General features: G+C 44.9%; 3 protein-coding genes across 4 annotated transcripts in view; all 3 read left to right on the forward strand.

The window, feature by feature from the left end:
* LOC120909793 (zinc finger protein OZF-like) lies at positions 1-9579 on the forward strand. The gene is made up of 4 exons (XM_040321526.1): positions 1-105; positions 5207-5350; positions 6101-6242; positions 7910-9579. The coding sequence occupies exons 1-4, from the start codon at positions 1-3 to the stop codon at positions 9055-9057; spliced, it is 1539 nt and encodes a 512-aa protein (XP_040177460.1). The 3' UTR covers positions 9058-9579.
* The window catches only part of LOC120910546 (zinc finger protein 850-like), a 1103195-nt gene that overhangs the window by 162653 nt on the left and 917918 nt on the right, over positions 1-22624 (forward strand).
* The window catches only part of LOC120910026 (gastrula zinc finger protein XlCGF57.1-like), a 27284-nt gene continuing 10382 nt past the window's right edge, over positions 5723-22624 (forward strand). Inside the window, exons 1-2 of one of the 2 annotated variants that reach the window (XM_040321870.1) lie at positions 5723-5793; positions 19412-19550. In XM_040321870.1, coding sequence (XP_040177804.1) covers positions 19460-19550 — 91 coding nt within the window. In that variant the 5' untranslated portion in view covers positions 5723-5793; positions 19412-19459. Of the gene's footprint in view, positions 5794-17569; positions 17602-19411; positions 19551-22624 lie in introns of those variants that run through there. The other variant, XM_040321869.1, reaches the window with a different exon arrangement.

Here is a 22624-nt window from a genome sequence, read left to right on the forward strand (position 1 = left end):
ATGCCACTGAGAGCCGTCCTTCTCAACGGATTAAACAGGCAGTCCACCACTCAGCCACAAAGAAGGCAGCATGTAAAAGAGGAAGAGAGAATCGCTTATGGTGCAGTAAAAGACAGATATTTAATAAAACTGTGCATCTACTCGCATAGATAAAAGTCAAACTGCATGTAAAAAAAAATCCCACATTGAACACCTTGTGGGATGACGTCACTGCTGAAAACGCTGCTGTACGTGTTTCGCCAAAACAGACCTTGCCACTGGGGCAACGGGTAACTTTACAATTCTCAGGGACAGCATCAGCGACAACACATTGTGTCATCAAATACATTACATATGTAATAATTTACTTTACTTTCCTCATTGGCTCACATGCAGCAGCAGCAGAAACCCTTAATGGTTGGCTTCCAGTCAAAAAAAGTCTTTATTAGGGTAGGTTTTCAAAGACAATATATTTTTGTTGTAGCAGTGTCAGACCATAAGTGAGCGCTGAAAGTAGCAGAGACAATATGGCTACTACATACTAAAACAAAGAATTCAGCCACCTGTGCTTTAAGAGTGCTGACTACCAAACCCTCCTCCATTTCGTCAATGAAGAAGCTCAAGGATGGAAACCTCATCCTCTGGGCAAAAAACAATAGATGTACACCAAGAATTATAGCAAATAGAGGCCACTTGTCACCTTTTTTCTGCTGTTTGGCAAAGTACAAATAAGCATATTGGATAATCCCTTTTTCCTCAGGGTTTCTTCTTTCCTTTTAGCAAAGCTGCTTTTTCTAAGATAGAGCAAGTAGATTGCAGCCAAAAATAAGAAAGTGTTTTCTAGTTTTTTCTTTCTAAAGGCCTGTACACACGGTCGGACTTTCGGCCAACAAACTTCAAAATCTGCAAGTTTTCAATTTTGTCCGATCGTGTGTAAACGCTCCATCGGACCAACTTTTTTGGGTTTCATCGGACAAAAAGTTAGGTAAGTTAGGCAACAAAAGCCTGATGGTGCCTAGTAAGACCGTGTGTACAGCAAGCCATCGGACTTTTGTACAAAGTGAAAATACGCATGCTCAGAACCAATGTTAAAATCAACCAACAATAGCAGAAGTTAACCAAAGGGTGGCGGTAAAGAGCAGAAAAACCACGTGATGTTGGGAAAGTTTTAGAAAAATTTGCAGAAAAGTCAGAGCGTGTGTATGCTATGGGTGTGACCGGACAACTCCCTTCGGACAAAAATCCAAGGGAAAGTTTGTCGGATGTCCGACCGTGTGTACGAGGCTTTAGAATAGTCAAGTCAACACATTTTGACCATAGTGAAGTCTATAGCACATGTGTTGACTACCTGCCTCACTGATGTTATGCCTGTAATGGAACGTCCCACACTCCGCTTGAGTGCTTCTGTCATATACCACTTCCTGCAGCCTGATTATAGATATGAGATATTATAGCCGCATACTACAACCAAGAACTAGGCAGGACTCATTTAGCTGCAAAGCTGGAACTGTTTTTTTGAACAAGAATACAGGCTTTTATACACTTGAGAAGGAGGTCACTCACCACATTAACCACTTAAGGACCGCCTCCTGCACATTTACGTCGGCAGAATGGCACGGCTGGGCACATGCACGTACAGGTACGTCCTCTGCTAGTGCCCAGTCGCGGGTGCGCACCCACGGACCCGATCGCCGCTGGAGTCCCGCGATCGGTCCCCGGAGCTGAAGAACGGGGAGAGCTGCCTAAAGGTCTGGGTCTTAAGTGGTTAACAATGACCCAAAACACTACACAATGGTTTAGCTAACAAGGTACAGCTGACTCGTGGCTAATCCTATCACAGAGGATCCTTAATTAACCACCTGGATGACTCCGATGTCTCATTGCAGGTCAGATTTGCCGTCTCCAAGCACGGAATGTACAATACACATTATCATAAGTATAAACACAGAACACTAACAATGGGTGAAAGCCCCCTAGGAGGCACACTAGACCTACTTTCAATAAACACATTATAGCAGACAACCCCAGACAGGTGGCTTGCTGATGACATCAGCATCTGCTATAAGTTCCACAGTGTGAAGCATTCCTTGCTGGAAATGTGGCATATAGGCCCTTAAAAGGGTTGTAAAGGAAATTTTGTTTTTCATAATAAGCATCCTTTACCTGCAGACATTCCTCTTTTCACTTCCTCATTGTTCGTTTTTGCTCAGAAGTTGCTCTATTTCTTCTCTGTTCTGTTCACTTCCTGCTTGTCTGATTGTTACTCACCACCGTGAAGGGAGGCTTTACTGCGGTGGTCAGTAACATGCTCGCCCCCTCCTGGGAACTACATCTGTGTGGCAGGACGCTCTCTATGTGTTAGAGACTTCAAGGAGGTGTGGATTACTGGGCGTGCCACAATGCATACTGGGAAATGTAGTTCTTACATGAACGAGCGCTGCAAACCAAGAAGTGAATGAGAGAACAGAAACTAGAACGCCGGAGGTGATATAGATGAAGGAATTTAATAGGTATTTACTAGTTTTTTTAACAGAATCATTACACTATTCTGTCTGTCTACCTTGCAGACATTAATTTTAGGCAAAACATTTTTTTCCTTTACAACTCCTTTAACATTGATCCCAGAATCTGTGTGTTTTGGGGGGACATGGATTTGAATCAAAAGTAACATTGCCCTTAGAGGACATTTTCTTTTTACTAGCAATGGCGGCAATTAGCAACTCTCTGCCCCCGCCTCTCAGTCTGTCACGTCTTACTCTCTGGGTGGGGAGCGGAGGAAGATCACTCCACCAGGGAAGGCAATGGAATAAGCAGGCAGGCGGCTTGCAGGGACTTGAGACAGGGCAGAAGAACATGCGAGCGGAGCTAAATGGGCATGCGCCCGAAACGGAAGAAATATTCCCTCCGCTCTGACCAGCACATGATCATCAGAAAGGGGCACAGATAATGGAAAAAATACACCCCGCTAAGCGAGTAGTCGCGGTGGAGTTGGGGTGTGTAATCAAGAATTATTATTTTTTATTCTGCACTGACTTACTTTGAAATTGCCCCAACCCCTGTTCAAATCCAATTCGGGGACAAAACCGGGGACAGACTTGGTCTGGGGACAGTGTCCTTAATCCGGGGATTGTCCCCGGAAACCGGGGATGTCTGGTCACCCTACTATAAAGGAGGTACAGCCAGCACTGAGCCCTGCCTCTTTTCAATTCTGATGCACTCTACCTCCTTATAGCTTCTGTTTATTGCAGATTGAGGAAGACCCCCAACAACAGCTATTGCACAAAGACTAAAACTGTCAGCTACTACATTTTCCTCTCCCGCACCAGTATAGTAATTGGCTTCTACTGTTGTCAGCTTGTGTTTTGGTGAATGAAAGTGCACCTCTGGCTCTAGGTCCAGCTGAGTTTGCAAAAAATAGGATAGATAAGGAGGCAGAGCACTTCACAGTAAACGTTAGGAAGACGAGGAGATGATGGGAGCTGTATGGGCTCGGTCTGTCACATCCCCCTGTCCCTCAATCTAGAACTTCATCTCCATTTGTCGGATAATGGTGGCAGGCCAGCTATGTGCCATCTGCTACTGTCTGACTGACAAATCTAAACATAGACTGGATTATAGACCGGATACATCCTAAATATAGAGCCATTTATCCAACTGTCCATCCAGAGCCTCTGGTTTATAGACCAGATACATTGTGAATACACTGTACAGACACAGGAAGTGATACCACAGCTGGAGAGGAAGTGATGTCAGGTGCAGACAGGAAGTGATAAACAGACAGGAAGTGATGTAGGGGGTCTAACAAAGGAAGTCCCGGGTGAGAGGTGAGTTGTGAGGAAGGAAAGAGAAGACGTTGTTGGAATTGGCAGCAGAGGAGGTAATCGCATTATAATTCAATTAGAAGGACACAAGGATCTCTACAAGGACGTCATGATGGAGAATCAGCCGCCCCTCACATCACCGGGTAAGAGGAGACTTTATTGTAAAGGAGAGAGCAGTACGGAGGCTCCACCTAGATCCCCCATCATCTGATAAACACATAGAAACAAGGGCCCAGATTCAAGAAGCTATTGCGCCCGCGCAACCATAGGTTGCGCGGCGCAATAGCTGTTTTGCTCCCGCGTAGCGAATGCCCCTGATTCAGGAACATCGCTACGCGGACTGCAGCCTAGGATATGACAGACATAAGCCTCCTTATGCCTTCATATCTCAGGCTGCATTCTTGCGTTGGCCGCTAGGGGGCGCGGCCATTGTGATCGGCGTATAGTATGCAAATTGCATACTACCACCGATTCACAAAAGTTGCGCGGGCCCTGCGCACGCAAGGTACGGAGTTTCCGTACGGCGACTTTAGCGTAAGGCTGCTCCTTCTCATAGTAGGAGCAGCCAATGCTAAAGTATAGCCGCCCTTCCCGCTCGTGAAATTTAAATTTCACGTCGTTTACGTAAGTGATTCGTGAATGGCGCTGGACGCCATTCACGTTCACTTAGAAGCAAATGACGTAAAAGTCCCGACGGAGCATGCGATGTTCGCTCGGTGCGGGAGCGCGCCTAATTTAAATGATTCCCGCCCCCGGCGGGATCATTTACATTAGGCGCCCTTACGCAGGGCTAATTAGCATAGCGGCCGCGCAATTTACGGAGCTACTGCTCCGTGAATCGCGGGCAAATCGAAATATTTGCGTGGGCGCAGAGAAAAATCTTTGCTCTTTGCCCACGCAAATATTGCGCGGATCTACCTGAATCTGGGCCAATGTATTCAGTCAGTGTGTGTGTTTCCTACAGATGGATCCAGTAATGGGAACCCACCAGAGAGATGTCCCCGTCCTCTGTATTCCCAGGATTCCACACAGGAAGGTCACACCATCCCCCACCATCATCAGGTAGGTGGGGCTGAGCAATTAGAACTCAAATACATTGTAGAATTCTATGCTTCCAAATAAGGATGAGCTCTGGTGTGTTCGCACAGTGCACGTGCAGAGCCCGCCAGGAAGTCGGCACCCGCGCTGCGCTAATCACGGCAAGGGAGACATTGTCCCGATGCTCGGCTGCAGAGATCGGGAAATGTCTCCCTGGTTGTGATTAGCGCAGCGCGAGTGCCGACTTCCTGGCGGGCTCTGCACATGTACTGTGCGAACACGCCGGAGCTCATCCTTACTTCCAAATAACCTGCTATTTTTTCTTTTGTTTCCTTTTTATGAATCCATTTTTCTCATTTTGAGTTTAGGGTAAAGAACTGAAAGACATCAAAGTTGAGAATAAAGTGGAAACAGAAGAGATGTTTGAGGATCCGCAGTCTATGGAGGAGGGAGGTCCTCTGTATTCCCGGGATTCCACACAGGAAGATCACACCATTCCTCACCATCATCAGGTAGGTGGGGACTGAGCAATTAGAACTCAAATAGAATTCTGTACCTTGAAATAACATTCTTCTATGTCATCCCTTATTTCCTTTTACAAATACGTTCTATCATATTTGTACTTTAGGATGAAGAACTGAAAGACATGAAAGTTGAGGTGAAAGTAGAAGAAGAAGAGAAATCCGGGGATCAGCAGTCTATGGGAGAGGGAGGTCCTCTGTATTCCCAGGATTCCACACAGGAGGATCACACCATCCCCCACCATCATCAGGTAGATGGGACTGGGCAATTAGAACTCAAATGTATTCTAATCTATGAGATGATATTTTTCTATTAAATCTCTTGCTCTATTTTTTTTCCGTTCATCTTTGGGGTTTAGGGTGAGAGATTTCCCCCTCTTCTGTGTTCTCGGGATTCCATACAGGAGGACCACACCATCCCTCACCATCATCAGGTAGGTGGGGCTGGGCATCTAGACCTAAGTATATATTCTAAGCCATGAGATGACGTTCTTCTGTGTAGTCTCTTGTTTTACTTTGTCATCTCACGTGCAGTCTTAGTTACCCCCCCATCCCCGTTTCTAGCTACTTTTGAACTCCCTACATTTTTCACCCTCATGTTTATTTTTTTATATATATTAATTTCCTCTGTGGGTCTTAAGCCCAGTCACATGTCATTGTGGGTCCTCTTCATCCTTGTCTTGTACTTTATATTTTCCTTGAGGTGACTTTAATAGATGTTTTCTATTATTTTTGGTGTAGGGAGAAGAACGGATTAATATAAAAGCTGAGGTGAAAGAAGAAGAAGTAGAGACGTATGTGGGGGGTGATCAGCCAATCACGGAGGAGGTTGGGATGATTATGAAAAGTGAACAGGAGGACATTTCTCTACCTTGTGACACAGGTAGGTAACAGACATTGTGGAAAAAACAGGTCAACGTCTCATTTTACTTCTAAGTATAAGGATTGTAGTGTAAAAAAAATGTTAGATAATTATCAGATCTTCACATCATCCTATAGGCAGGTTCTAAAAGGTTAAATATGTGTTTGCCTACTAAAGGGTTAATGTGTGGTGTGGTAAGAGTTAACACTTGGTGCTGTGATGTTCCTTCCCCTGCATGTGTAACTTCCTGATTCTGAACCGGATCGGACCTCGTGGTCTGTTCCTGTATGGGAGGTGATCAGTGAGGACGCTGTAAAGAGTTGAACTGTGTGGTGGAGTTTCCCCTTAGCGTGACCCCTGGATGGGTTCCAAGCAGGGTCGGGACAAGGGGTGGGCAGGAGGTGTGGCTGCCCCATGCGCAATTGTTTACTGTAGTGATGCGGGCGCCTTTCTTCTGTTACAAGGCTGACAGGAGTAGTGATAATGACAGTGATTTAGACAAGGGAGTGACTGATCGGTGTGGGATCCCTTAAACTTGCACATCATGAATGGAGTGGAGTGGATGTAAACCCAAATTATTTATTTATTTTTGATGTCACAATGTAGAGTATAAGATTTCCTGTCATCTGTGCCCAGTTTTGCCTCACAGAGTTAATCCAGCTCTGAGCAATCCTCTTTTATTGTTCAGTGAAATAAAACAAACTTACAGAGGAAAACCTTAGTCCGTTCCGCCCCCTTGCTGTGAGTGACAGGTTATTTACATATCTCACGCACTAGCCTGGAGACAGGCATTATTTTTTAATTCCCACCCCCCACTCCTTTTCTGAAGTCATGTGGTTACTTTTCTGGATTTTGACTGGATGTTAGTGATCATAGGAGAATTCAGTGTAATAAATATACAGGAGAAAATGCATGTTGACAAGGGGAGTGTAGAGGAGGGCGGAGAGTCTACTGACATCACGACTCCACCCACCGAGCTCCAGACAACAGATCCACCCACATAATCTGCAGTTTTTCAGTTCTTATTACAGACAGAGGGGAGACATTTGACAGGTAAGGATACATGCAGGAGGCATCTATATCCTTATAGATCAGCACTATGGCAGTAGTTTAGAAAAGATGAGAAGTGACTTTATATCCACTTTAAAAACACAACATAAAAGCATATTGAAGCCAAAGCAAGTGCAAACTGACCTAACAGTTAGGTTGTCTCCACACTGATGGAGGAGGGATGGTGCCACCCTAGGACACCAGCATTGTAAATCTTGGAGGAAGGTTTTTTCTCCATATTTTGATGTTACAGTTGTACCCAGTTCCATGCCAGAGCTCTGTGAAAGTGGTGACTGTTAGACCAACGTGACTTTTTTTTTCTTGCTGACTCAGCTTGGAGTCCATATATGATCTGCAAACTCTTCATCATATAAAATCCAGCCAATCCGATGTAGTAACAATCCACTAACGCGTTTTGGATAATGAAGCCTCAGTCATAACTATTTATTATTATTATAGAATTAGCAGATCATATATGGACTCGGTGTGAAGACTTTTCTGATTGATTTTGGAGGGAGAACAGGAGCCCAGCTGTGAGATCGCCATTTCCACTTATTCCACCGACAGGGGGAGGAGTTAAAACTCCAGTTATTTGTCATCTACTGAGATTTGTTATATATTTTCCTTCTTCCCAACAGATGGATGTGATGTGAGGAATTCCTCGGAGAGACATCTTCTATTATCTGCTGATTGTAAGTCAGAAGATATTGTCATCACACAGGATCCTCCAGGAGGAAATCCAAATACACCAAATATACATCACAGATCTTCCTGTCCGGAGACATCAATGGATCCCTCTGATCAGGGGGAATCTTCTCATCAATCACATACTATGATTGTAAATATCCATGTAAGATCTCACACTGCAGATAGATCAACAGATCCTTCTAATCCCGAGGAAACTTCCTCACCCCATGAAGGAGATCACAGAGCTAAGAATCGATACTCATGTTCAGAGTGCGGGAAATCTTTCACTCAGAAAAGAACACTTGCTGAACACCAGAGAATTCACACGGGGGAGCGTCCTTATTCATGTTCAGAGTGCGGGAAATCTTTCACTAAGAAAGGTAAACTTATTCAACATCAGAGAATTCACATGAGTGAGCGTCCTTTCCCTTGTTCAGTGTGCGGGAAATGTTTTTTTAAGAAAGAAAAACGTATTCAGCACCAAAGAGTTCACACAGGTGAGCGTCCTTTTTCATGTTCAGAGTGTGGGAACTCTTTCCGACAAAGAAATCATCTTGTTCGTCACCAGAGAATTCACACGGGTGAGCGTCCTTATTCATGTTCAGAGTGTGGGAAATCTTTCGCTAAAAAAGAAAGCCTTGTGCAACATCAAAGAATTCACACGGGGGAGCGTCCCTATTCATGTTCAGAGTGCGGGAAATCTTTCCAAAGGAAAGAAAGATTTGTGCAACATCAAAGAACTCACACGGGGGAGCGTCCCTATTCATGTTCAGAGTGCGGGAAATCTTTCCATAGGAAAGGAGACCTTGTGCAACATCAAAGAATTCACACGGGGGAGCGTCCTTACTCATGTTCAGAGTGCGGGAAATCTTTCCATAGGAAAGGAGACCTTGTGCAACATCAAAGAATTCACACGGGGGAGCATCCTTACTCATGTTCAGAGTGCGGGATATCTTTCCCTGAAAAACAAACCCTTGTTAAACATCAGAAAATTCATACAGTTGATCGTCCTTATTTATGTTCAGAGTGCGGTATATGTTTCACTGAGAAAGGAACACTTGTAAAACATCAAATAGTTCACATGGGTGAGTGTCCTTAGTGATTTTCAGAGTGCGGGAAATCTTTCACTCCTAAAGAATGCCTTGTTGAACATCAGATGAGTATCCCTTTTTTCATATTCAGAGTGTGGGAAATCTTTCACTGAGAAAGGCAACCTTGTGCAGCACCAGAGAATTTATATGGGTGAGCTTTCCTCAGGCATATTAAACTAAACATGTTATACTTCTCTGCTCTGTGTAATGGTTTTGCATAGAGCAGCCCCAATCCTCCTCTTTTCAGGTCCCCTGCATGTGCTCCCTGCCCCTTCCACCTGCTGAGTGCCCTCAGAGCAAACCGCTTGCTATGGGGTCAACCAAGTGGGCTCATTCCTGAACTGCAGCTCTGCGAGTCAATTCAGGCATGGAGCCTTGGCCTACCCTCTCTCTCCCCTCATTGGCTCACAATCTGTGATTAACCGCTGTGGGAGACAATGAGGAGCTCTCCTGCTGCTGCTGCCTCAGCCAATGAGGAATAGAGAAAAACTAGGCACTCGTGCACATCAGGAGAGCTGTCGGAGAATGTAGTGTGGATGGTGGAGGAGAGCTGTCGGAGAATGTAGTGTGGATGGTGGAGGAGAGCTGTCGGAGAATGTAGTGTGGATGGTGGAGAAGATCTGTTGGAGAATGTAGTGTGGATGGTGGGAGGAGAGATGTTGGAGAATGTAGTGTGGGTAGTGGAGGAGAGCTGTCGGAGAATGTAGTATGAATGGTGGGAGGAGAGCTGTCGGAGAATGTAGTGTGGATGGTGGAGGAGAGCTGTCGGAGAATGTAGTGTGGATGGTGGAGGAGAGCTGTCGGAGAATGTAGTGTGGATGGTGGAGAAGATCTGTCGGAGAATGTAGTGTGGATGGTGGGAGGAGAGATGTTGGAGAATGTAGTGTGGGTAGTGGAGGAGAGCTGTCGGAGAATGTAGTGTGGATGGTGGAGGAGAGCTGTCGGAGAATGTAGTGTGGATGGTGGAGGAGAGCTGGAGGAGAATGTGGTGTGGATGGTGGGAGGAGAGCTGTTGGAGAATGTAGTGTGGATGGTGGAGGAGAGCTGTCGGAGAATGTAGTGTGGATGGTGGAGGAGAGCTGTTGGAGAAGGTAGTGTGGATGGTGGAGGAGAGCTGTCGGAGAATGTAGTGTGGATGGTGGAGGAGAGCTGTCGGAGAATGTAGTGTGGATGGTGGAGGAGAGCTGTCGGAGAATGTAGTGTGGATGGTGGAGGAGAGCTGTCGGAGAATGTAGTGTGGATGGTGGAGGAGAGCTGTCGGAGAATGTAGTGTGGATGGTCTCAAGTGGTTCTATAACTTTCCATGTAAGTTGTGGGTCCAGATCGATCAGTCTTTATCCCAACTTGATCTCTGGGCTCTCCCATGGACATTACCAAATAAACTGAAAGACATGGGTTTTATGTTGCCACCTATAGACTAAACCCTAATTTAGTGGAATAAGTGGATCTCTACTTCCAATATGTCTGCATAGGTAGGCCCAGTGACACCACTATTTGACAGGCCGTCTTTTCCCATTGGTATACATAGATCCCTAATTGGTCACTGGAGTGAAGCTTGCCAGCGCCAATATTTTCTTCTTTCCATTCTCTCTCTGGCCCTCTCAATATCAATCAATCACCCCGTCCCTGAGGACCCTCCATTGGCTAGCCGTGAAGGATCGTGTTCCATTCAAGACCCTTTGCCTCACCCACAAAAGTATACAAGGAAAAGACCTGCAATACCGCTGCGACAAAATAAAGCACTACACCCCAGGTCGCCCCCTCCGGTCTACTAACCAGAAATTCCTCCACATCCCCAAGACCCGCTACAAATCAAAAGGCGAGCAAAGGTTCGCAGTCCAAGCACCCCGGCTATGAAACGCTCTACCCGCGGACATCCGCTCGGAAGAAAACCATCTGGCCTTCAGGAAGAAGCTCAAAACCCACCTCTTCTGAAGACACAGGTGGACACTGGCTGCAAAAGCACCTTGAGGCGATTTAGTTAGCGTTGTAGCGCTATACAAGTTACTCATTCATCCAATATTATTTCTAATTTACCTGGAATACAGACTTGGTTTTTGAACCAACAGCTGACCTTTTTCATCCAATCTTTGCTGGAAAGACGCAGGTTGGTTTCTTATCCTACTCCCTTAGAAGAACTCTTAAGATGTGACTCGCCCCCACCACACTTCGATTTCCCAAATTTACTCAATATTGTCTACTCTTACTCACCCCAATCTCCCACCTTATACAGTTACTTGAGAAAGAGAATTAGGCACAAAATTCAGCAGTGAGGATCGGGAGAAAGCATTTCACTCATAACATTTCTGTTGGTTGTACAGTCCAAGAAAAGAGCTTCAAAATGTTTATCTATTGGTATAGATGTTCAGATGTCCTTCACCGTATCAATCCAACCTTGCCTGATATATACCGGTGATGTCATAATTCAGTGGCCTAGACTAGACCAGATTGATTCATAGTGATGTCAAATGTGTCCGTTTACTATGAAGGGACATGTACGATAATAAATAAATGAGTCCTGTATATATTGGTAATCATTTTGGAATATTGTTAAAATTCATATATAACATTATTATGTGTATGTTGTGAATGTGTGCATCACGTTCACTGTATTTTTCATTCTTTTGTTTTGCCATAATTAAAAAGTGTACCTGTTTGATTCAGAAAATGCTAATAAGGATTGAATCCTGAAGCCGTACCTTCGATATCAGTAATGGCCATTGTCTGGGCTAATAGGCATGAGATTGTCAAACACAGAGCCTGAAGGATATGTACTAATGCTAAAAAATAAAATAAAAAAAATAATAATAATTTTTTTGTCTGTAGGAAAAGGGTCCTTTCAGGCAGCCTAAAGGTTGATATTAAAAAAGAAAATCCTTCAAACTGCATGCTTAGGGGATGAATTAAAACTGCACATGGTTTCATAAAACATTTTGAAAAAATCCAAATCTTGCACTAAAGTGTCATCAAAAAAAATTTGAATGCCGCGTACACACGACCATTTTTAATGGTCTAGCAAAAATACGAAGCCCCTGGAAGAAGTCAGCGATTTGACGAAACGGCGTAGGGAGGAGCGGCGTGCTGACGTCACCATAGTATACCTCGCTGCTATCCGGAAGGACGGGCGGATAGTAAAAGCCGGCCGGCTACAGCAACAATACACGCACTTTTATATTCTACGGCATGTGAGTGCATTCTGTTTTTTACACAATAAATGTTATTTGACGTTATTACACTATATCAGCACCCTTCCTTTTTGGGTCACCTTGAATGGGAGCTTTGATTGAGAGAACAAAGGTGGAACATACAGGCGAATAACATACAGGAGGTTCCAGGAAAATCCAAAGCAGGGCTGCTAGCCACACATGCTTATGATCTCATTCATAGAGATCCATTTGAGCTGGTAAGCAGATAAGAGGTGGAGGTTTCATCTATCCTGTTCTTTGGCACGGTTTCCTTTGGACCGTTATTTAGAAATCTCATTGGAACATCACGGGAACTGGATTTCATATGGACTATTGTTATTCACATTAATTAAGTTTTAATAGGTCACGGTGTTTTGTCTGCACAGGTCATTTTTGTGAACACGTATTTGTGTTTGATTTATTTAATTTCACTTGATTATTAGAGGTGTCATGCAGCGCAGCTAAATCCAACTGTTTTTGCTACCAATGTTTATATCTGACATTTTTTGCTGCAGCAGCATGATTCACCTAGATTGAGTCAGTTTTGTATACCCCAACATCACTGCATTTCATTTCATTTATTATTGAGACCTGCACAGTATTATTCCACATTTTACATGAATTTAAACTGCACATGGTTCTCTGAAAACATTTAGAAAAAATCCATATCTTGCACTAAAGTGTCATCAAAAAAAATTCTAATGCCGCCTACACACGACCATTTTTAATGGTCTAGAAAAGACGAGGGCCCGGATTCAGATACATTTTCGTATCTATCGGCGGGCGTAACGTATCTCAGATACATTACGCCGCCGTAACTTAGGGCGCAAGTTCCGTATTCAGAAAGAACTTGCGCCCTAAGTTAAGGCGGCGTAGCGTATGTGGTCCGGCGTAAGCCCGCGGAATTCAAATTCTCCATGCAGTGGGCGTGTTGTATGGTAATGAAGGCTGACCCCACGTAAATTACGTTTTTGACTAACGGCGCGTGCGCTGTCCGTCAACGTATCCCAGTGCGCGTGCTCCAAATTACGCCGCAAATAGGCAATGCTTTCGACGTGAATGTAACTTACGTACAGCCCTTATACGCAAACGACGTAATTGACGGAAAATTCGACGCTGGCCCGACGTCCATACTTAACATAAGATATGCCTCATATAGCAGGGGTAACTTTACGCCGGAATAAGCCTAACGTAAACGACGTAACAAAATGCGCCAGGCGGACGTACGTTTCTGAATCGGCGTGACTACCTAATTTGCATTTTCCTCGCGTAAATCTACGGAAGCGCCACCTAGTGGCCAGCGTAAATATGCAGACTAAGATACGACGGTGTAAGAGACTTACGCCGGTCGGATCTTAGGGAAATCAATGCGTAACTGATTCTAAGAATCGGGCGCATAGATACAACCCGCACACTCGGAGTTACGACGGCGTATCCGGAGATACGCCGTCGTAACTCGTATCTGAATCCGGGCCGAAGTTTTTTTCAACCCGATTCTTGTCAAGCCTGCCTACACACAATCGTGAAAAAAAATACTGAAGAAAAGCGCGGTGACGTACAACACGTACGACGGCACTATAAAGGGGAAGTTACATTCGTGATGTATGTGCTATCTTCACTACGAACGCTAGTTTTATCAGAACAAGCGCTCCTGTCTCATAACTTGCTTCTGAGCATGCGTGTTTTTTTTCACGTCGTTAAAGCCTACACACGAACATTTTCTACGACGTGGAAAAACGATGCGAAAATTTAGAGCATGTTCTAATTTTTTAATGCCCATTTTTCACGTCGCGAAAAATGCTCTGGAGCCTACACACGGTAGTTTTTAATGACACATTGGGAAAAACGGTTGTGTGTATGCGGCATAAGGCTTATGCCACGTACACACGACCGTTTTTCATGATGTGAAAAATGCAATTTTTTTTAAATGTCATTAAAAACGATCGTGTGTGGGCTCCAGAGAATTTTTTATGACGTGAAAAATGGGCATTAAAAATTTAGAACATGCTCTATTTTTTTGGCGTAGTTTTTCACGTTGTTACGTCGTGAAAAACGGTCATGTGTAGGCTTTAACGACGTGAAAAAAACATGCATGCTCAGATGCAAGTTATGAGATGGGAGCGCTCGTTCTGGTAAAGCTAGCGTTCGTAATGGAGATGGCACATTCGTCACTCTGTAACAGACTGAAAAGCGTGAAGACTGAAAAGCGTGAATCGTCTCTCACCAAACTTTTACTAAAACTAAATCAGCAAAAGCAGCCTAAAGGGTGGCGCTAATCCGAATGGAACTTCCCCTTTATAGTGCTGTTGTACGTGTTGTACATCACCGCGCTTTGCTCCAGCATTTTTTTTCACGATCGTGTGTAGGCAAGGCAGGCTTGACAAGAATCAGGTTGAAAAAAAACATTTAGCCGGATTCAGTAAGACTTACGACGGCGTATCAGTAGATACGCCGTCGTCCACCGGAGGCTCTTTACCGAGATCGGAGATGCGGGGTGTCAGACTGACACCCCACATCACTGATCGCCATGCTGCGCTCCCTCACGTTATCCTGTTGGACATCAATAGACGTCCAGTCAGGATAACTGAACCACTTCCCGGACGTCAATTGTCTACCGGGAAGTGGTTAAATAATAATAAGCACAAGAATGGCATATCAAGAGGAAGGCAGCAATAGATTAACTGGTGGAATTGCTGAAGCCTCTGTTCCCCAGGGCATACATCAATTATGTTTTAAGCTCAAAATTGGGAACCTGAGGAGTACCTACAATATAGGGAGCACAAGAAGGTCGTGGACTCCAAAAGATGGGGAGCAGCAGCAGAAGACATATCTGTCCCCAGGATGTGGTACTACAACAGGCTGTGATTTTTGTCATACCAGACTGAACCACGCAGGAGGAGGTGAGGAGGTGGAGGTGTGTGGTCCAAACCACACACATGTGATTTAGGGGGTTAGTTCACGTTTGTTCCTTCAGAAATTGCACGCTGGAGAAGTACCACATCCTGCGACGGGTGATCTTCTCTCCACCGGGATCCATCGGTGGGATGTCCATCCAGCGCATGCATCGCCTGTCTCCACCGGAGACAGCCTGTCGAATGATGCGGCTTTAACAGTGACAGCTCGTATGTATGTGAGGGCAGGGTTACCCGTCACGTCACTGGGGAAGCCTGGGCTCTCCCTTGCTTCAGAGGGGGATGGGGTCACGTGACGGGTGGTCCCACCCTCACCTACATAAGAGCTGTCACTGGCTGAAGCCGCCTCATTCGCCGGGCTGTCTCCGGTGGAGACAGGCGTTGTGTGTGCTGGATGGACATCTCATCGCTGGATCCCAGACCTGGATGAAGAAGAGAACTTCTCATCGCTGGACCATGGCAGAGAGGAGATCACCCCGTAGCAGGATACCGACAGCGTTGGAGCGGTGACCGAGACTAGATTACCACCGCTGGATTATTATTATTTTTTTTTTTTAATAAAGGACTTTCTCCATGGCATGTGTTTTTTTACAATTCTTTACACTTTCTTAGTGAAATGGTAGAGGTACAATGTACCCCATTACCAATTCACATAGGGGGAGGGCCGGGATCTGGGAGTCCCCTTTGTTAAAGGGGTCTTCCAGATTCTGATAAGCCCCCCACCCGCAGACCCCCACAACCAGCGGGGAAGGGTTGTGGGAATGAGGCCCTTGTCCTCATCAACACGGGGACATGGTGCTTTGAGGGGTCACAGACCCCAAAGCATCCTCCCAATGTTGAGGGCATGTGGCCTGGTACAGTTCAGGAGGGGGGGCGCTCTGTCATCCCCCTCTCTTTTCCTGCGGCCTGCCAGGTTGTGTGCTCAGATAAAGGGTCTGGTGTGGATTTTTAGGGGGAACTCCACGCCATTTTTTTTAAATTTGGGGTGGAGTTCCCCTTAAAATCTATACCAGACCTGAAGGGTCTGTAATGGATATTTGGGGGGAACCCCACGTAATTTTTTTAAAAATTTGACATGGGGTTCCCCTTAATATCCATACACGACCTGAAGGGACTGGTACTTGAATTTGGGGGGACCTCCACGCTGTCTGTTTTTTTTAGGAATGACTTTTCTCTGTTTTGCCGGGAGCTGACAATTCATTATAGCCGCAAGTGATTTTGTAAGTTTTTTTTTCTTCAGAAATGACATTTTGTGCAGGGACAGTTCTAAGTGCGGGAAACAAGCGCTACTTTGCAGGCATACTATACACCCCCCCCCCCAGGTACGAAATTAAAAGGAATATTTCACTTTTATTGTTTCACTTTAAGCATTATTAAAATCACTGCTCCCGAAAAAACGCCTGTTTTTAAAACTTTTTTGCATTGATACATGTCCCCTGGGGCAGGTCCCCAAACACTTTTTAGGACAATAACCTGCTGCTGTCAATCAAATCCAATGACGCGGGCGCCGGGGTGCAGGGCCGAGTCCAGTATTCGTGTCTATGGACGCAAATGTAGATCTCCGGAGCTCGCCCGCAAGGTAACCCCCTTGGGAAAGCGCTTCCCAGAGGGGGGTTATCTGAGGTGGGGAGGAGCCGAGAGAGCTGCCGAGGGACCCCAGAAGATGGTGTTTGGGGCCACTCTGTGCAAAACGAGCTGCACAGTGGAGGTAAATATGGCATGTTTGTTATTTAAAAAAAAAAATAAAAATCTTTTAATACCCCCTACAAAACCTCCCAAAAATATCTTATATTTGTGCAAATCCCAGGCTCCACTTCCTGTAGTAGTGTCTATTTGTTGTTTATTACATTAAAGTTCCTTTAAAAATTAAAAAAGTGGAGTTGTGGAGAACACATGTTTTCTGTGACAGTGGAGCTCCAGCTGCATAGATAAAAAAGAGTGTAGTGGAGGCCACGTGCTTCCTGTCATCGGTGGAGCTCCACTCTGCAGCCACACCCCCTTAGCTGGAGAGGAAGTGATGTCAGATGCAGACAGGAAGTGATGTACTAAGAAACAGGAAGTAGGGGTCTAATAAAGGAAGTTGTGGTTGAGAGGTGAGGTGTGAGGAAGGAAAGAAAGAAAGAGAAGACTTTGTTGGAATTGGCAGCAGAGGAGGTAATCGCATTATAATTTATTTAGAAGGACACAAGGATCTCTACAAGGACGTCATGATGGAGAATCAGCCGCCCCTCACATCACCGGGTAAGAGGAGACTTTATTGTAAAGGAGAGAGCAGTACGGAGGCTCCACCTAGATCCCCCATCATCTGATAAACACATAGAAACAATGTATTCAGTCAGTGTGTGTGTTTCCTACAGATGGATCCAGTAATGGGAACCCACCAGAGAGATGTCCCCGTCCTCTGTATTCCCGGAATTCCACACAGGAAGGTCACACCACCCCCCACCATCATCAGGTAGGTGGGACTGAGCAATTAAAACATAAAAGTATTCTAAGCTATGGGATAATATTTTTCTATAAAATATCTTGCTCCATAATTTCTTTTCATCTTTGGGGTTTAGGGTGAGAGATTTCCCCCTCCTCTGTATTCCCAGGATTCCATACTGGAGGATCCCACCATCCCTCACCAGGATCAGGAAGGTGTGGGTGGGCACCTAGACCTAAATATATATTCTAAGCCATGAGATGACGTTCTTCTGTGAAGTCTCTTGTTTCACTTTGACATCTGAAGTGCAGCCTTTGTTCCCCCCCCCCCCCCATCCCTGTTTCTAGCTCCTTTGAGCACCCTTCATTTTTCACCTCCCATTTTTATTTTTTACATATACAATTTTACTTTCCTGTGTGGGTCTTAAGCCCAGTCAAATGTCATTGCAGGTCCTCTTCCTCCTTGTCTTGTACTTTTTTTATATCTGCCTTGAGTTGACTTTAACCACTTACCGACTGAGCCATAGCGCTACAGCGCAGCCCGATAACTCTGGGAGGGCGTACAATGACGTCCTCCCAGAATCCCCCCTGAAGCGCGCACATAGGAGTATCCATGACCGCCAGGTCCACTACGGATCACGGTAAATGGCTGCTGACAGCGGCCGCTTACCACATGATTGGTTCGTCAAATGACGGAGTGATCACTTGTAATCAAACCAGCGTCATGTCCGGTTCCTCTCTCCCATCTCTGTAGCGATTGGTACAGTGTGAGAGGAGAGGCGGAGAGATCAGTTGTAGCAGCGCTGTGGGCTGGATGTGTAGTGCTCACAGTGCTGCTCTGTGACAACTGCAGCCTCAGCCAGCCATTCATCCATCCATCCATGCTCAGACATCCCAATGTATTACTCAGCCATCAATACTCATTCACCCCGCCGTCCTTAGTCGTCCATCCCGCCGTCCTTAGTCGTCCATCCCGCCGTCCTTAGTCGTCCATCCCGCCGTCCTTAGTCGTCCATCCCGCCGTCCTTAGTCGTCCATCCCGCCGTCCTTAGTCGTCCATCCCGCCCTCCTTAGTCGTCCATCCCGCCCTCCTTAGTCGTCCATCCCGCCCTCCTTAGTCGTCCACGTACGTTCGTGGATCGCCGTATTTAGCTAATTTGCATACTCGACGCGGAAATCAACGGAAACGCCACCTAGCGGCCAGCGTAAATATGCACCTTAGATCCGGCGGCGTACTAAGATGGAGTCGGATCTAGCACAGCTTCAGGCGTATCTTGTTTTGTGGATACAAAACAAAGATACGCCGGAGAAAAATAGAAGTTACGCGGTGTATCAATAGATACGCCAGCGTAACTTCTTTGTGGATCTGCCACTAGATGTGTAATTTATGCTCCAGAAAGCCTGAAGGTGCTCCTTGCATGTTGGGCCTCTGTATGTGGCCACGCTGTGTAAAAGTGTCACACATGGGGTATCGCCATACTCAGGAGGAGTAGCAGAATGTGTTTTTGGGGTGTAATTTGTGGTATGCATATGCTTTTTCAGGAAAAAACTTTCCACAGCCCCCTGCACAGCACACGTTCCCCCCTGCACAGCACTTTACCCTCTATTTTCAGGTTAGAAAAGTGCGTGTTATAGGCCGATAAATACAGTAATACAGAAAGCTCTATTTGTGTGGGGAAAAAAAGGACAAATTTTTCATATGGGTACAGTGTTGCATGACTGAGTAATTGTCATTCAAAATGTGAGAGCACCGAATGCTGAAAATTGGTCTGGTTAGGAAGGGGGTTTAAGTGCCCAGCGTGCAAGGGGTTAATTTATATTTTCTATTCTTTTTCGTGTAGGGTGAAGAACGGATTAATATAAAAGCTGAGGTTAAAGAAGAAGAAGAGATGTATGTGGGGGGTGATCAGCCAATCACGGAGGAGGTTGGGATGATTATGAAAAGTGAACAGGAGGACATTTCTGTACATAATGACACAGGTAGGTAACAGACATTGTGGAGGAAACAGGCCAAAGTCTCATTTTACTTCTCAGTATAAGGATTGTAGTTTAAGACAAAATGTTAGATAATTATTAGATCTTCACATCATCCTATAGGCAGGTGCTGAAAGGTTGAATATGTGTTGGTCTGTTTTTTTTTTTTTTTTTTTTATGTCACAATGTACAGTAAGGGATTTCCTGTCATCTGTGCCCAGTCTTGCCACACGGAGTTAATCCAGCTCTGAGCAATTCTCTTTTATTGTTCAGTGAAATAAAACGGACTTGCAGAGAAAAACCTTAGTCCGTTCTGCCCCCTTGCTGTGAGTGACAGGTTATTTACATATCTTATGCACTAAGCCTGGAGACGGGCATTATTTTTTTTGTTCCCCCCCCCCCCCTCCTTTTCTGAAGTCATGTGGTTACTTTTCCTGGGTTTTGACTGGATGTTAGTGATCATAGCAGAATTCAGTGTTCTAAATACACAATAAAAAAATGCATGTTGACAAGGGGAGTGTAGAGGTGGGCGGAGAGTCTGACATCACAACTCCACCCACCGAGCTCCAGACAACAGACCCACCCACAGAATCTGCAGTTTTTCAGTTCTTATTACAGACAGAGGGGAGACATTTGACAGGTAAGGATACATGCAGGAGGCGTCTATATCCTTATAGATCAGCACTACGGCAGTAGTTTAGAAAAGATGAGAAGTGCCTTTACATCCACTTTAAAAACACATTATAAAAGCATGTTGAAGCCAAAGCAAGTGCAAACTGACCTAACAGCTTAGGTTGTCTCCACACTGATGGAGGAGGGATGGTGCCACCCTAGGACACCAGCATTGTAAATCTTGGAGGAAGGTTTTTCCTCCATATTTTGATGTCACAGTTGTACCCAGTTCCATGCCAGATCTCTGTGAAAGTGGTGACTGTTAGACCAACGTGACTTTTTTTTTTCTTGCTGACTCAGCTTGGAGTCCATATATGATCTGCAAACTCTTCATCATATAAAATCCAGCCAATCCGATGTAGTAACACAATCCACTAACGCGTTTTGGATAATGAAGCCTCAGTCATAACTATTTATTATTATAGAATTAGCAGATCATATATGGACTCGGTGTGAAGACTTTTCTGATTGATTTTGGAGGGAGAACAGGAGCCCAGCTGTGAGATCGGCATTTCCACTTATTCCACCGACGGGGGGGAGGAGCTAAAACTCCAGTTATTTGTCATCTACTGAGATTTTTTATATATTTTTTTCCTTCTTTCCAACAGATGGATGTGATGTAAGGAATTCCTCGGAGAGACATCTTCTATTATCTGCTGATTGTAAGTCAGAAGATAATGTCATCACACAGGATCCTCCAGGAGGAAATCCAAATACACAAAATATACATCACAGACCTTCCTGTCCGGAGACATCAATGGATCCCTCTGATCAGGGGGAATCTTCTCATCAATCACATACTATGATTGTAAATATCCATGTAAGATCTCACACTGCAGATAGATCAACAGATCCTTCTAATCCCGAGGAATCTTCCTCACCCCATGAAGGAGATCACCAAGGTGACCATCTCTTCTCATGTTCAGAGTGCGGGAAATCTTTCACTCGGAAAGGAGCACTTACAAAGCACCAGAGAATTCACGCAGGTGAATGTCCTTATATATGTTCAAAGTGCGGGAAATCTTTCACTCGAAAAGGATCACTTGCTGAACATCAGAGAATTCACACGGGTGAGCGTCCTTATTCATGTTCAGAGTGCGGGAAATCTTTCACTGGGAAAGGAAATTTTATTCATCACCAGAGAATTCACACAGGTGAGCGTCCTTATTCATGTTCAGAGTGCGGGAAATCTTTCACTTGGAAAGGAAAACTTGCTGAACACCATAAAATTCACACAGGCGAGCGTCCTTATTCATGTTCAGAGTGCGGGAAATCTTTCACTTGGAAAGGAAAACTTGCTGAACACCAGAGAATTCACACTGGTGAGCGCCCTTTTTCATGTTCAGAGTGCGGGAAATCTTTCATTAAAAAAGGATGCCTTGTTACACATTTTAGAAGTCACACAGGAGAACGTCCCTATTCATGTTCAGAGTGCGGGAAATCTTTCCATAATGCATCTAATCTTCTTAGACATCAGAGAAATCACACGAGTGAGCATCCTTTCCCTTGTTCAGAGTGCGGGAAATATTTCACTGAGAAAGGAAAACTGATTGAGCACCAGAGAGTTCACAAGAAATCACACGAGTGAGCGTGCTTTCCCTTGTTCAGAGTGCGGGAAATGTTTCACTCAGAAAGGAAAACTTTTTCAGCACCTGAGAGTTCACACGGGTGAGCGTCCTTATTCATGTTCAGAGTGCGGGAACTCTTTCCAAAAAAAACATCATCTTGTTAGCACCCTTATTCATGTTCAGAGTGTGGGAAATCTTTCACTAAGAAAGAAAGCCTTGTACCACATCAAAGATATCACATAGGTGAGCATCTTCACTCATGTTCAGAGTGCGGGAAATCTTTCACTCGGAAAGTAGATCTTCTTAAACATCAGACAATTCACACAGATGAGCGTCCTTATTTATGTTCAGAGTGCGGGAAATCTTTCACTGAGAAAGGAAACCTTGTGAAACATCAAATAGATCACATGGATGAGTGTCCTTAGTGATTTTCAGAGTGCAGGAAATCATTCACTCCTAAAGAATGCCTTGTTGAACATCAGATGAGCATCCCTTTTTTTTTTATATTCAGAGTGTGGGAAAAAATTTCACTGAGAAAGGCAACCTTGTGCAGCACCAGAGAATTTTATATGGGTGAGCTTTCCTCAGGGATATTAAACTAAACATTATACTTATCTGCTCTGATATCTGATTTGTCTCACCACTGTTCTCTAAATATTGAATTCCTCTTTAATGAGTCTGGTTTTGGAGAATGTAGTGTGGATGGTGGAGGAGAGCTGTCGGAGAATGTAGTGTGGAAGGTGGGAGGAGAACTGTCGGAGAATGTAGTGTTGGTGGTGGAGGAGAACTGTCAGAGAATGTAGTGTGGATGGTGGGGGGGGGAGAACTGTCGGAGAATGT

This window comes from Rana temporaria, chromosome 8 (genome assembly GCF_905171775.1).
Source record: "Rana temporaria chromosome 8, aRanTem1.1, whole genome shotgun sequence".
Taxonomy (NCBI): Eukaryota; Metazoa; Chordata; class Amphibia; order Anura; family Ranidae; genus Rana; species Rana temporaria.

Coding starts and splice junctions, on each gene's coding strand:
- LOC120909793 (XM_040321526.1), top strand. CDS start 1: ATGCCACTGAGAGCCGTCCTTCTCAACGGATTAAACAGGCAGTCCACC. Junction 106..5,206: donor AGAGAATCGCTTATGGTGCA/GTAAAAGACAGA, acceptor TTTTGAGTTTAG/GGTAAAGAACTGAAAGACAT. Junction 5,351..6,100: donor CCATTCCTCACCATCATCAG/GTAGGTGGGGAC, acceptor TTTTTGGTGTAG/GGAGAAGAACGGATTAATAT.